General features: G+C 35.0%; 1 protein-coding gene across 1 annotated transcript in view; it reads right to left on the reverse strand.

Moving 5' to 3' along the window:
• Positions 1–12,703, reverse strand: part of LOC110453878 (zinc phosphodiesterase ELAC protein 2-like) — a 41,844-nt gene extending 29,141 nt beyond the window's left edge. Inside the window, exons 1-8 of the mRNA XM_021503073.1 lie at positions 12,423–12,703; positions 10,790–10,840; positions 9,021–9,091; positions 7,719–7,801; positions 5,909–5,945; positions 1,737–1,868; positions 1,390–1,457; positions 508–547 (exon numbers count right to left, since the gene is read on the reverse strand). Coding sequence (XP_021358748.1) covers positions 508–547; positions 1,390–1,457; positions 1,737–1,868; positions 5,909–5,945; positions 7,719–7,801; positions 9,021–9,091; positions 10,790–10,840; positions 12,423–12,661 — 721 coding nt within the window. The 5' untranslated portion in view covers positions 12,662–12,703. The remainder of the gene's footprint in view (positions 1–507; positions 548–1,389; positions 1,458–1,736; positions 1,869–5,908; positions 5,946–7,718; positions 7,802–9,020; positions 9,092–10,789; positions 10,841–12,422) is intronic.
• Positions 12,704–13,725: the final 1,022 nt, after the last annotated feature.

Raw genomic sequence — 13,725 nt, forward strand, 5'->3', positions numbered from 1 at the left:
TAGGGTAACTATCGATAGTTGTTTATAGAGAGTAGGGTTTTGATTATAATTGTCTAATTTTGTCCTTTATTTGGCCCACTTTAAGACACATCCCTCTGGCCCCTGGGGTTATACGAAATCAATTATCTTGCCCCAGTTATGTTTCAGACAAAAATGGTACCAGTTCATGTAGTCTATCAGAAGATGAGTAGGGGGAAGGGCGATGGGGGTTCTTGGATTTACAACATTTACACACCCCTTTCTTGATATTATAATTTTCCCCCAATCTGATTAAAATCAGGCGGAGCCTTGTAACAGATGATTTTAATCAGATTGAATTTTCCCCTAGTGTGCACTTTTTGTAATATTTGCATTTTGTGTACTGCAAAGACTGAAGGTCACATGATACTATTCACCAGAAGAAACTCACAGGGACACATAAATGGAAAATGAACCAACAATGATGCAAGTTAGAGTTGACACTGGTCAACTTCCTCACAAAACATATTCTTGCAGAAATGTACTTACTCATAATAGTTGGCAGACTGTTACTTTCTTCTTCTAAAACCTGTAAAAGTTACAATCAACAGTAATTGGAGATGTTTCAGTAAAATGAATGTGATGAAAATGTCATGCCCGCTGATAATGATTTAAGAATTATTATCCATATTTTAAAGTTTTTAAGACAACAATCAATATTAAGTAACAGTCTAAGCGAGCTTCTCAGTCAACATAAAGTACCAATCTAAAGATGCCAAGTAAATTTCTCAAACAATTATCAACAATGACTGCCAAGTAAACTTCTCAAACAATTATCAACAATGACTGCCAAGTAAACTTCTCAAACAATTATCAACACATAGAAACAGCCAAATACTGTCAAGCAAGCTACTCAGATAACGGTAAACATCTAGTGGTTTAAGACTGCCAAGCGATCTTCTCAAACAACAGTCAAGACTTTGTAACAGTTAAAGACTGCCCATTAAGGTCCTCAAAAACAGTCAACATTTAATTATTAATAACTAGACACATTGTAATAAAATATGTTCATGAACAATTATAACCTGTTATTTTGAATTGTCATAACATTACAATAAAAGTAGTAAAAAATCATATAAAAAAGGAGGCTATGTGACCTTTTATCCTCCCAATCAGTCAGACCAGATATTCATATAGAGCTTGTATGCTGTGCAAGAGTGGTAATTCATTTCCACAAGCATTGTTATTTTAAAATCTCCTTCCACCTTGACTTTTGACCGCTCTACTTTACCAGACTCAAAATTACATATGGGTCAACTATGTGTAAGTTTTGTTCTTTTAGTTTTTAAGAAAGTTTGTCCACTAGATTTGAGAGAGACTGACAGACAAACAGCTGGAATCCTAGACAGGCAGGCAATAGATAGAACTGACCTTTAGTATGTACACTATAGATGACAATTTCTGCTTCAGCGCTGGTTGCACTCCTTCAATCTTCCAGTCTATAAATAAGTCACATTGTGTCTGTTACATCTTAAAAACAATATTGCAACAAAGTCCAAAGTAATGAGAACACAACGACTGTAGACTTTGAATCAGAGTTTCAGGAGTATTCGTCTTCTTTATCAAACATTGCAGTTTTATTTTATGTTCTGGATTCATACAGACTTCAAAACTAATAAGCATCCTCTTAATATAACTGGTCGTCATAAATGGCCAATGTTCACTACAGCGGTAGACAGTCATAGAGACAACTACGTCAAATAGTTAAGCATACCTACTTTGTGTTTGCTCTGCGACATGGGCAGGATAATATTTCAAATCTTCGACAGACAGTTCAGGGAAAAATGGAATGTATTTTATCTGCACATATTCATCTTCATGGAACATATCCCTTGTTGCATTTACCAAACCTGTTCAAAAATCAATGTAATACGAAAATACTGTATAACTAATACATTCACTGGTCTTTAGTTTTCACAACTTTAACTCAACATGGTCAATCAATAAAATGTTGGAATTGAACATTCAAACATATATAAAGATCTTGTTGGTATCTTGGTGAACGACAATAATCAATATCATGGGTCGGTAAATATTTATTTACAGTAGTAAACCACAAGTGAAATATAAATAATTTTTCATGAAGAAACCAATGAACAGCTTTTCTTCATTACAATATGATATTACATTTTTACCAAGAAATACTGTAAACTGGGAAATTTTTGCAGTCAAACTTTAACCCTTAGCCACTTAAATTCTAATTTGCAAAGTTCTAATTTCAACCTTCACATTAAATTATTATGCATATTATGTTGTTTACTAAATTTACTGTAAAGATAAATTCCCCCTCATTACAAAGTGTCAAAAAGGCTAAAATTAAACTGCAGTGAAAATTTCCCGGTATACAGCACCAAGTTTTACATTGTAAACAAAGTATTTTTTCCCATTGTGCCAAACAATACTTTTTGTTATTTTCACACTTAACTTACAGCTACAAGTTATATTGCAATAAGATACAAATTGTCCCAGCCTCATCAAGTAAAAGATATAAGCTGTATCAAGTTATAAATGTCAACCTCCTCAAGGTAAAGGTGTCAGCCTCATCAAGTAAAAGATATAAGCTGTGTCAAGTTATAAATGTCAACCTCCTCAAAGTAAGATAACCTCATCAAGTAAAAGATATAAGCTGAATCAAGTTATAAATGTCAACCTCCTCAAAGTAAAGATTTCAACCTCGTCAAGTAAAAGATATAAGCTGAATCAAGTTATAAATGTCAACCTCCTCAAAGTAAAGATGTCAGCCTCATCAAGTAAAAGATATAAGCTGTATCAAGTTATAAATGACAACCTCCTCAAAGTAAAGATAACCTCATCAAGTAAAAGATATAAGCTGTATCAAGTTATAAATGTCAACCTCATCAAGGTAAAGATGTCAGCCTCATCAAGTAAAAGATATAAGCGGTATCAAGTTATATATGTCAACCTCCTCAAGGTAAAGATGTCAACCTCATAAAGTAAAAGATATAAGCTGTATCAAGCTATATATGCCAACCTCCTCAAGGTAAAGATGTCAACCTCATAAAGTAAAAGATATAAGCTGTATCAAGTTATATATGTCAACCTCAAGGTAAAGATGTCAGCCTCATCAAGTAAAAGATATAAGCGGTATCAAGTTATATATGTCAACCTCAAGGTAAAGATGTCAGCCTCATCAAGTAAAAGATATAAGCTGAATCAAGTTATAAATGTCAACCTCCTCAAGGTAAAGACGTCAGCCTCATCAAGTAAAAGATATAAGCTGAATCAAGTTATAAATGTCAACCTCCTCAAAGTAAAGATGTCAACCTCGTCAAGTAAAAGATATAAGCTGTATCAAGCTATATATGCCAACCTCCTCAAGGTAACGATGTCAGCCTCCTCAAGTTATAAATATCAGCTCCATCAAGTTATAGGATGTAAAAACTCTGAGGTAAAGATGTCATCCTCATCAAGTAAAAGCTATCAGCTGCATCAAGTTATATAATGTCAACCTCATCAAGTAAAAGATATAAGCTGCATCAGGTTATATAAGACAACCTCATCAAGTAAAAGATATAAGCTGAATCAAGTTATATATGTCAACCTCCTCAAGGTAAAGATGTCAGACTCATCAAGTAAAAGATATAAGCTGCATCAGGTTATATAAGACAACCTCATCAAGTAAAAGATATAAGATGTATCAAGTTATATATGTCAACCTCCTCAAGGTAAAGATGTCAACCTCATAAAGTAAAAGATATAAGCTGTATCAAGTTATGTCAACCTCCTCAAGGTAAAGATGTCAGCCTCATCAAGTAAAAGATATAAGCTGTATCAAGTTATATATGCCAACCTCCTCAAGGTAAAGATGTCAGCCTCCTCAAGTTATAAATATCAGCTGCATCAAGTTATAGGATGTAAAAACTCTGAGGTAAAGATGTCAGCCTCATCAAGTAAAAGCTATCAGCTGCATCAAGTTATAGAATGTCAACCTCATCAAGTAAAAGATATAAGCTGCATCAGGTTATATATGACAACCTCATCAAGTAAAAGATATAAGCTGCATCAAGTTAAAGAATGTAAAAACTCCTCAAGGTAAATATATCAACCTCCTCAAGGTAAAGATGTCAACCTCCTCATGGTAAAGATGTCAACCTCCTCATGGTAAAGATGTCAGCCTCATCCAGTTAAAGATAAAAGCTATATCAAGTAAGCCTCATTAAGGTGAAAATGTAAGCCTATTGAAGTTATAGATGTTAGCCTTATGAAGCTATAGATATCAGCCTAATCAATTATAGATGTCATTCTCATCAATTATAGGTGTCAGTCTCATCAAGCTATGGATGTCAGTCTCATCAATTATAGGTGTCAGTCTCATCAAGTTATGGATGTCAGTCTCATCAATTATAGGTATCAGTCTCATCAAGTTATACATGTCAGTCTCATCAAGTTATAGATTTCAGTCTCATCAATTATGGATATAAGCCTAATCAATTATAGATGTCAGTCTCACCAATTATAGATGTCAGTCTCATCAGGTTATGAATGTCAGTCTCATCATTTATAGATATCAGTCTCATCAATTATAGATGTCAGTCTCGCCAATTATAGATGTCAGTCTCATCAATTATAGATCACAGTCTCATCAATTATAGATATCAGTATCACCAATTATAGGTGTCAGTCTCATCAAGTTATGGATGTCAGTCTCATCAATTATAGGTGTCAGTCTCATCAAGTTATACATGTCAGTCTCATCAAGTTATAGATGTCAGTCTCATCAATTATGGATATCAGTTTAATCAATTATAGATGTCAGTCTCATCAATTATGGATATCAGTTTAATCAATTATAGATGTCAGTCTCATCAATTATAGATGTCAGTCTCATCAGGTTATGGATGTCAGTCTCATCAAGTTATAGATGTCAGTCTCATCAAGTTATAGATGTCGTCTCATCAATTATGGATATCAGTTTAATCAATTATAGATGTCAGTCTCATCAATTACAGATATCAGTCTCACCAATTATAGATGTCAGCCTCATCAATTACAGATATCAGCCTCACCAATTATAGATGTCAGTCTCATCAGGTTATGGATGTCAGTCTTATCAATTATAGGTATCATAGATGTCAGCCTCATCAATTATAGATGTCAGCCCAAAAAAAAAAGGGTATCATTCTCATCAGGTTATGTATTACAGTCTCATCAATTATAGATATCAGCCTCATCAATTATAGATGTTAGTCTCATCAATTATAGATAACAGTCTCATCAGGTTATGGATGTCAGTCTTATCAATAGGTATCAGCCTCATCAATTATTGATGTCAGCCTCACCAATTATAGATGTCAGTCTCACCGATTAAAGATATCAGCCTCATCAATTATAGAGGTCAGTCTCATCAGGTTATGGATGTCAGTCTTATCAATAGGTATCAGCCTCATCAATTATTGATGTCAGCCTCACCAATTATAGATGTCAGTCTCACCGATTAAAGATATCAGCCTCATCAATTATAAATGTCAGCCTCATCAATTATAGATGTCAGTCTGATCAATTTTAGATGTCAGTCTCGCCAATTATAGATGTCAGTCTCATCAGGTTATGTATTACAGTCTCATCAATTATAGATATCAGCCTCATCAATTATGCATGTAAGCCTCATTAATTATAGATGTCAGTTTCATCAAGTGATAGATGTCAGCCTCATCAATTGATTAGTCTTGTAAAGATACCTAAGTTCCAAATATTATAGACCATAACACTTTAATTCTTGAGAAGATTTATTTTAAATTGAAATACATATTTTGTTTCATTTTCCTATATAATAGGATCTTACCTGGGAATTTATTTGAATCTACATTTCAAGACCACATTAGATACAAGTTTGGAAACATAATATAATTAGTATTTGTGGTATACTTACTGTAAACTGGGGCTGAACCAACATAAAAGCGATCCAACTGTCAAAAAAAAAAGGGTATCATAGAGGCAGAACAATATACGCCAACCCTGCAAAATGTATCATCCCCTCACTCACTGTATAACAAACGAGAGCACCATAGAGGCAGAACAATATACGCCAACCCCGCAAAATGTATCATCCCCTCAGTCACTGTATAACAAAAGAGAGTATCATAGAGGCAGAACAATATATACGCCCACCCTACACAATATATCATCTCCTTTCTCACTGTATAACAAATGAGAGTATCATAGAGGCAGAACAATATATACCCACCCCACACAATATATCATCCCCTCACTCACTGTATAACAAACCAGAGTATCATAGAGGCAGAACAATATATACGCCCACCCTACACAATATATCATCTCCTTACTCACTGTATAACAAACCAGAGTATCATAGAGGCAGAACAATATATACCCAACCCTACACAATATATCATCTCCTTACTCACTGTATAACAAACCAGAGTATCATAGGGGCAGAACAATATATACCCAACCCTACACAATATATCATCTCCTTACTCACTGTATAACAAACCAGAGTATCATAGCGGCAGAACAATATATACCCAACCCTACACAATATATCATCTCCTTACTCACTGTATAACAAACCAGAGTATCATAGCGGCAGAACAATATATACCCAACCCTACACAATATATCATCTCCTTACTCACTGTATAACAAACCAGAGTATCATAGCGGCAGAACAATATATACCCAACCCTACACAATATATCATCTCCTTACTCACTGTATAACAAACCAGAGTATCATAGCGGCAGAACAATATATACCCAACCCTACACAATATATCATCTCCTTACTCACTGTATAACAAACCAGAGTATCATAGCGGCAGAACAATATATACCCAACCCTACACAATATATCATCTCCTTACTCACTGTATAACAAACCAGAGTATCATAGCGGCAGAACAATATATACCCAACCCTACACAATATATCATCTCCTTACTCACTGTATAACAAACCAGAGTATCATAGCGGCAGAACAATATATACCCAACCCTACACAATATATCATCTCCTTACTCACTGTATAACAAACCAGAGTATCATAGCGGCAGAACAATATATACCCAACCCTACACAATATATCATCTCCTTACTCACTGTATAACAAACCAGAGTATCATAGAGGCAGAACAATATATACCCAACCCTACACAATATATCATCTCCTTACTCACTGTATAACAAACCAGAGTATCATAGAGGCAGAACAATATATACCCAACCCTACACAATATATCATCTCCTTACTCACTGTATAACAAACCAGAGTATCATAGAGGCAGAACAATATATACCCAACCCTACACAATATATCATCTCCTTACTCACTGTTTAATAAATACAGTGACAGGATTAGAATCCTTCTGAAGCTTTTTTTAACAACATTTATGAAAATATTGAAATGTTACAAGAAAAAATCTTTATGGTGTAAAACTCAGTAAAGTTGAATTATATCATATTGTACTTTTCTTCACAACAAGAAGGAATATATAATATGTTTTAGTTGTTTAGGAATTGCTTTCATTTGTCTACAATCAAATTCATCCTAAACCATTAAAAATGAAGAAACTTCAGACTCTTACAGCAAATCATTTCCAAATATTCTCGATAAAATCTTGAATACTCTGTTTGTCTAAATTTATTTTTTAAGATTAAAAACAGACCAGGTGGGCTAAACACGTAGTTTAACCTACACTTGAGACCTACAAGACTTACCATCGATTCTGGTCCATATAATCTCAAATCTTTACGAAACATTTCAGAAGTATCTTCATACCTGGTTCGTTCAGTAAATAGCCCTACATATAAATAGGAAAAATAATGAAGGAATGTTGTATACTTTAATTCATTAATACGATTTATAAAGCTAGTGAAGATACATCTTGATGAAATTATGTAAACAGTGTAAACTGTTGTTATTTTCAGACAATTTGGTGCTAGTGTCAGTTATTTTTTACACAATATCAGTGGTTTTTAGGGTGACTTTGGGCCCTTTATCAGGTCCTATCCCTAGCTAACTTATGATGTTTTTCCCAATATCATTGCAAAAATTCTTTAATTTTTCCAAAATCATGCTTTTTGTGTGATGTTTCCAGTCACAAAGTATAATCAGTCCAGAAATGGACAGCTTGAAATGTCATAAGAATTCCATGAAATGGATGTGTCACCCGCCCCCTGTTGTCAGCCATGTTGTTTTTCGGATTTGGTTCAAAATCAGTCTGAGCATGTAATTTATACTATAGGTATGCATAGAAAGTTTTATGAAAATCAAAGCATTCCTTCAAGAGTTACTGCACAGACTCAACTGTTGCTTACAGAGTGAGCCTTTATGTCAACTTTGCTTCCCATGCACTTATTTTGTAGATTTTTTAAAGTTAATTCCCGAACATCCTTTTTTATTTCTTATTTTGATGATTCCTATTACTAAGAGATATATAGTGGGTCCTCAAAAAATTAGTGAGTCCCACAGACTTCGTATTCATGAAACAGTTCTAATGCTCAAGCCTAACTTATTTCAGTTATAAATAAATTAAAGGGGGGGATCAAAGATTTGGAAAAAAAAATGATGAGACTTATAGTTGAATACTGTTTTCAATGTTTACATTTGATTTTTTTATTGTTTTACATGATTCAAGTGAGTTACATGAAAGCTGGTTTGAGCACAAAATCCATGCTCGAGCATGAGAAGGTTTCATGGTCCCGTATTCATGAAACCGTTCTCATGCTGAAGCAGGATTTTGTGCTCAGGCCTAATTTTTGTTCTTGTTGTAACTTAACAAATAAATCTGATTTTGTCAATAATTTGGAAACATTTTGAACAGACTTTAAGCCAAATACTATTTTCAATGTTAACATTTGACTTTTTGATTGTTTGACATGATCAAAGCAAGTAACAAAATAGTTGGTTTGAGTACAGAATACATGCTTGAGCATGAGAATGGTTTCGTGAATACGGACCCAGGACTCAAATATCTGGAATCCCAAAAGTCAGTACTAGGTGACCTAATAAGTACATACCTTTCAACCCTCCTAAATTTTCCCAGTTTGAGACTGTAACAAAAATGTCTTCAACAGTGTTCCTCTTATACCTGAAACAAGCAATAACACATGTGAACAAAACATTAAATATTTGTTTCTTCAATAAATATAGAAAAAAGATATTTTTTAAATATTTGAAAATACAAAACCATTGAATGATAAAGGAGACCCTTCAACGTTGTTTTTTCTTTCTTTTCTTTATCAATTTCACAGAAAGACCCCATTCCATGTCTAGTCAAAAATGTACGGTGACACTCTGGTCAGAAGCTACTTCGGTTCTTCCTCATGCAATTCATTAAAAGCTCCTTAGGGACATCATAAAACAGAGGAACTCTGGGAAAATTTTGCACACACTAGGATATAGGACTGCTTGTAAGAGGTATTAACAACTTGATAATTAAGGCTTTTATATGTTGGTAATTTAAGGGAAATCAAAAAGAGAAGTCTTTCAAGAAGTCACTGTATTGCTTACATGTGTTTTAAAAACATGGTGAAGGTTTATGTTATAGCCACCAACACAGAAACCAATGGAAACAATCTGATCTGAACTGAATGATAAAAGGAATGTTTGTAAACTGTTAAAGTGGCGATTTACAGTGAGGGTATGCTCACGTCAACTAGCATGGAAAAGGAAAAATCCACACACCATTATACACATATAAAGACAAAATTAATACAATATATATGACAGGTATTATATATTTTGATTTCAGAACAATTGAAAACGGAAATTTTCCACACCCCGATCAGTTTGAAGAGCCAAAACTTTTACAGTACTCTATAAAGTAGTACAACACACTATAACGAATGAAATGGTGTTTACACCCTATAAGGCAGTACCTGTGAGGTACTGACTGATTTAAAACTGTAATCTGGCTGGGTCCATATTGTACCTTATATCAAAGACAGAACAGGCAGTTACTGGGCACAGAGTCTGGATATCTTGTGTATCATAGAATTATATATCTTTATATGCAATAATGATCTTCCCCAGGGTTTGTTCACAAATTTCATTATGAATCGCCATCATCTGAGGATGTTTCCAACCAAATCTAGTTGAAATCCAGATTTCTAGCTCCAGAGAAGATGTAGCTTCAAGCAATATGGCAAAATTACGGTATCCTTTTCTGGCAGGACTTGTGGGACTTTCATAAAATATAATAAGGATGAAAGCAAGAAAACTATGATCAACAAGTGTTTTGAGAGCAAAACTTTAGTGGGGCTAGACCAGGATTCGAACCCTAGACAAAGATTGTAATACTGCTCTAACCAATTAATTATTGAGCTACCTCTTCATGGAAAATTATCCTGGCCCAACTGTTAGGGGAGGTTACTGTAGTTACTGTAAGGAATACACATTGAAGTGGGACAGGGATCCTTTTCGCAGTATGCCAAAATATGCATTTTGGCCAAACCCCCACAACCCCCGCAGCCCTCGGGAAGGTCAGCCCCTCCATTTGTACAATTTTTGTATCCCCACCTGAGGATGCTTCCAGTTAAATCTGATGAAATTGTAATCAGTGGTTCATCAGAAGCCATCCATTGATGAAATTGTTGACCGATGGAGGACGACGGATACCACAGTGCATCAAAGCTCACATTGGTCCTTCTGACAAAAGAGCCAATTATTGTTCCTATGTTTCTTTTAATTCTATCTCCATCAATATCTGATTCTGTAATAGCTTTCTGCTTCACACAAGCTTTAGTTATATCTTGATCTATCCCAGCTTTACATATCGTTTACTTACATATTCATGGTGAACGATCTTTTAGTTCCTTCTCCACAGTTGAAAAGGTAACTGTAAAAGAAGGAAATTACAACATTTAAACTCTATTTGTGTAGTAATTGTTTACATATATACTACTAACATTTTGCTAAGGATCACCTATATTTTGAAAAAGAAATCAAAATGTTTGAAAGAATATTATATTTTCCTTCTGTACTGTTTTGGGCGAATATATTAGCCTTCCAAATCGTCCTGTGGGTGTGTTCAGTCAACCATGAAAGTGTGTGCACGCTTTTCCACGTGCAGGTTGTTGCCATAGATCTTTGCCCTACATGGGATGAAACGAGACGACGTACGAGAGAACGGTTTTGGATCACCAATCTACAAACCTGCTACCCTCAAGGTATGAACGAACCATAGGCGGTTGCCATCCGCTCGTTTTCCTTCCAGGGGGCATTTGACCTAATGGTGCATTACTGCACAGTTGGTCTGCTACTGCATGTTAGTGTGTGTGACCAACAGCCGTTGTCAGATTAATTTTGCAGATTTATACAGTATCTTAGCCATTTCATCTACTTATTCCTCCTGCACTCACTTATTTGATAATTACATGCATTGTTCCTGCAAACCGAAAGAGGCGACTAAGTGTGGACCCCCTGCTGTGACTGTTAAATCCACTGCAGAATTGAGAGGCGACTAATGAGGGCATTCCGTAGGAAATTGAGATTTTTCACATTTACCGGGCCAGATTCCCACATGTACATGTTCCACGTTTTTTATATCTCGTCCCTTCTTTCTGGTGCTTATCTCTCGTTGACTCACTTTATGTGATAGTGCATCTTGCGCAAGAATAGGCCATCTACATCACCGTTCCTTGTCCGTGATGCTCTCAGCTTAATTGCTGCCTTCAGCTGTCTTTAGCTGAGGGGACTATTGTATATCAGTTGTATCTTCTTGTAATATGATGTATGTTACTGTACGTTTAAACTGTTCTGTTTCACTGTGTCTTGATAAAGGAGCGGATCGCTCCAAAATTTGACAATCTAAACTTGTCCACACTGTTGGAATTACTTCTTTGCCCCATATACTATTAAGTAATTTGTATCCTACGGACATACCTCCATTAGGATCCAGTGTTATATGGGATTTTACCGTCTATATTACTTCTTTGACCCATATGAAACATACATGTTATATAGTATGAACGATGTTTCTCAATATCACTAAATCTTACAATATAACATTCAGCCCATCAGAGACATTCAAAGCCACTCTGTAGTATATACGTCTCCGAGTAAATGTCCGATTACAGGATCCCAATATTACCTTTAGAGAATAGACATGTTCTATAAAAATAATAAATGGAAAAGCTGTTAAGAATGTGTAACATACAAAACTGTTTTCAATGTTATTGCTTCCAAAAGTTAGATCTCTTTCGTTCTTTTTTTAAAGAATTTTTTCTGGTTGATATTATAGTACTTTAATTATTGACAGAATTTCGTTCTCCTGTGACTTTTTCAAATAAGATCACTCAGGAAGTTTCCACCTGTTAATAGGCTATCGAGTTCTACAAAAATATCAAAACCATTATTTAACTATTAAGCTTAGGCGTTAGGTAAATATTTCGAGCCGAAAAATGTAGCTTGCTGTCAACCTTTTGCCAACTGCGGGAGTGTAGAAGTAACCACTGTCATACTGTGTCGTCTGGTGCCGCTCCTCTTTGGTGTTTGTCACATTCACCAGGATCGACTTTGGAGTGCCAAATCCACCACTTGAGATAACATTAACAGCGACTTTCAATTTTGAATCAGAAAAATATCGGGCTCGTGTTGTTTGTTTTAGCCGCGATAATAACCGTCGACATCCAATATGAACGTGAAGAAGCATCACCATTCATAGAACCTTACACCTGTGTACACTGTAGCCTAACACTCACCGACATGATCATTACATGTAAACAAATGAGAACGCAGTGTATATAAGCGAACGGCGTGAACACTACATGTTACGTACATTGGTATCTACTAAATACGGGAAACTTTGACCGGAAGCAACATTATTGCTAAAAATGTACAAATGTGAAATCTAGCATGTTCTTATTAACACCCTTTTTACCTCTTTCAATTATTATTGTGTCCCGCTAGACAACATTTTCATTGATGTTTTTTTAGATATGTATATAGATATTGGCTTAACAGAGTTATCTATCTTGAAATAACTATTGATGACATACAAGATACAAGAATTTTTATTGTTGTAATGGAAACATTAGCTCTGTAGAGCTATTATCACAACAAACAAAGGTATAAAAACAGGATATATAAGACAACATGCAGATAACAACAGGCATATAGTAAGGTTTATACACACACAGACAAGAAAAAATTAAATCACGCAGGTGAGCTAAAAATTGACCGAATATATGCTAATATAGCATAAATTAAAAAGATGATTTGACAAGCATTGAGTAAGTCATACAATGCATATATAAGAGCACTAAGCAAAAACTGAAAGGAAGTAAAAGCATAGAAGCATGGTATCACAAGACATGGTAAAACTAAATATAGAAATGATAAAAAAGGTTGGAACAAACAAACAAGACTAGTTACATATGGCGCAGGAACACAACTGGCCGTCCCAAGTGTGCAGCAGTCTGAGAAAGCTCTGGAAACTTTCTACTTTCCTCAGTTCATTCGGCAAACTGTTCCACACTTGGGCAGCCTCAAAACGAAAAGACTTTTTTTCCCAATACCTTGCTGTGTTAACTCTTGGTACCTGAATGGTGTTCTCTTGCCTGAAATTATATTCAACATTATTTTTAACAATCAAATCATTTTAAAATTCTGGAGCTAACCTATTTAAAATTTTTAAAGACCTCTGTAGCCATAGTCTTCACTCTAACAACGTGTACAAATGTGAGGTTGTTTCTGCGTAAAATATCTATCACAGGTGAGGTA

Source organism: Mizuhopecten yessoensis, unplaced genomic scaffold (genome assembly GCF_002113885.1).
Source record: "Mizuhopecten yessoensis strain PY_sf001 unplaced genomic scaffold, ASM211388v2 scaffold897, whole genome shotgun sequence".
In the NCBI taxonomy this organism is placed as follows: Eukaryota; Metazoa; Mollusca; class Bivalvia; order Pectinida; family Pectinidae; genus Mizuhopecten; species Mizuhopecten yessoensis.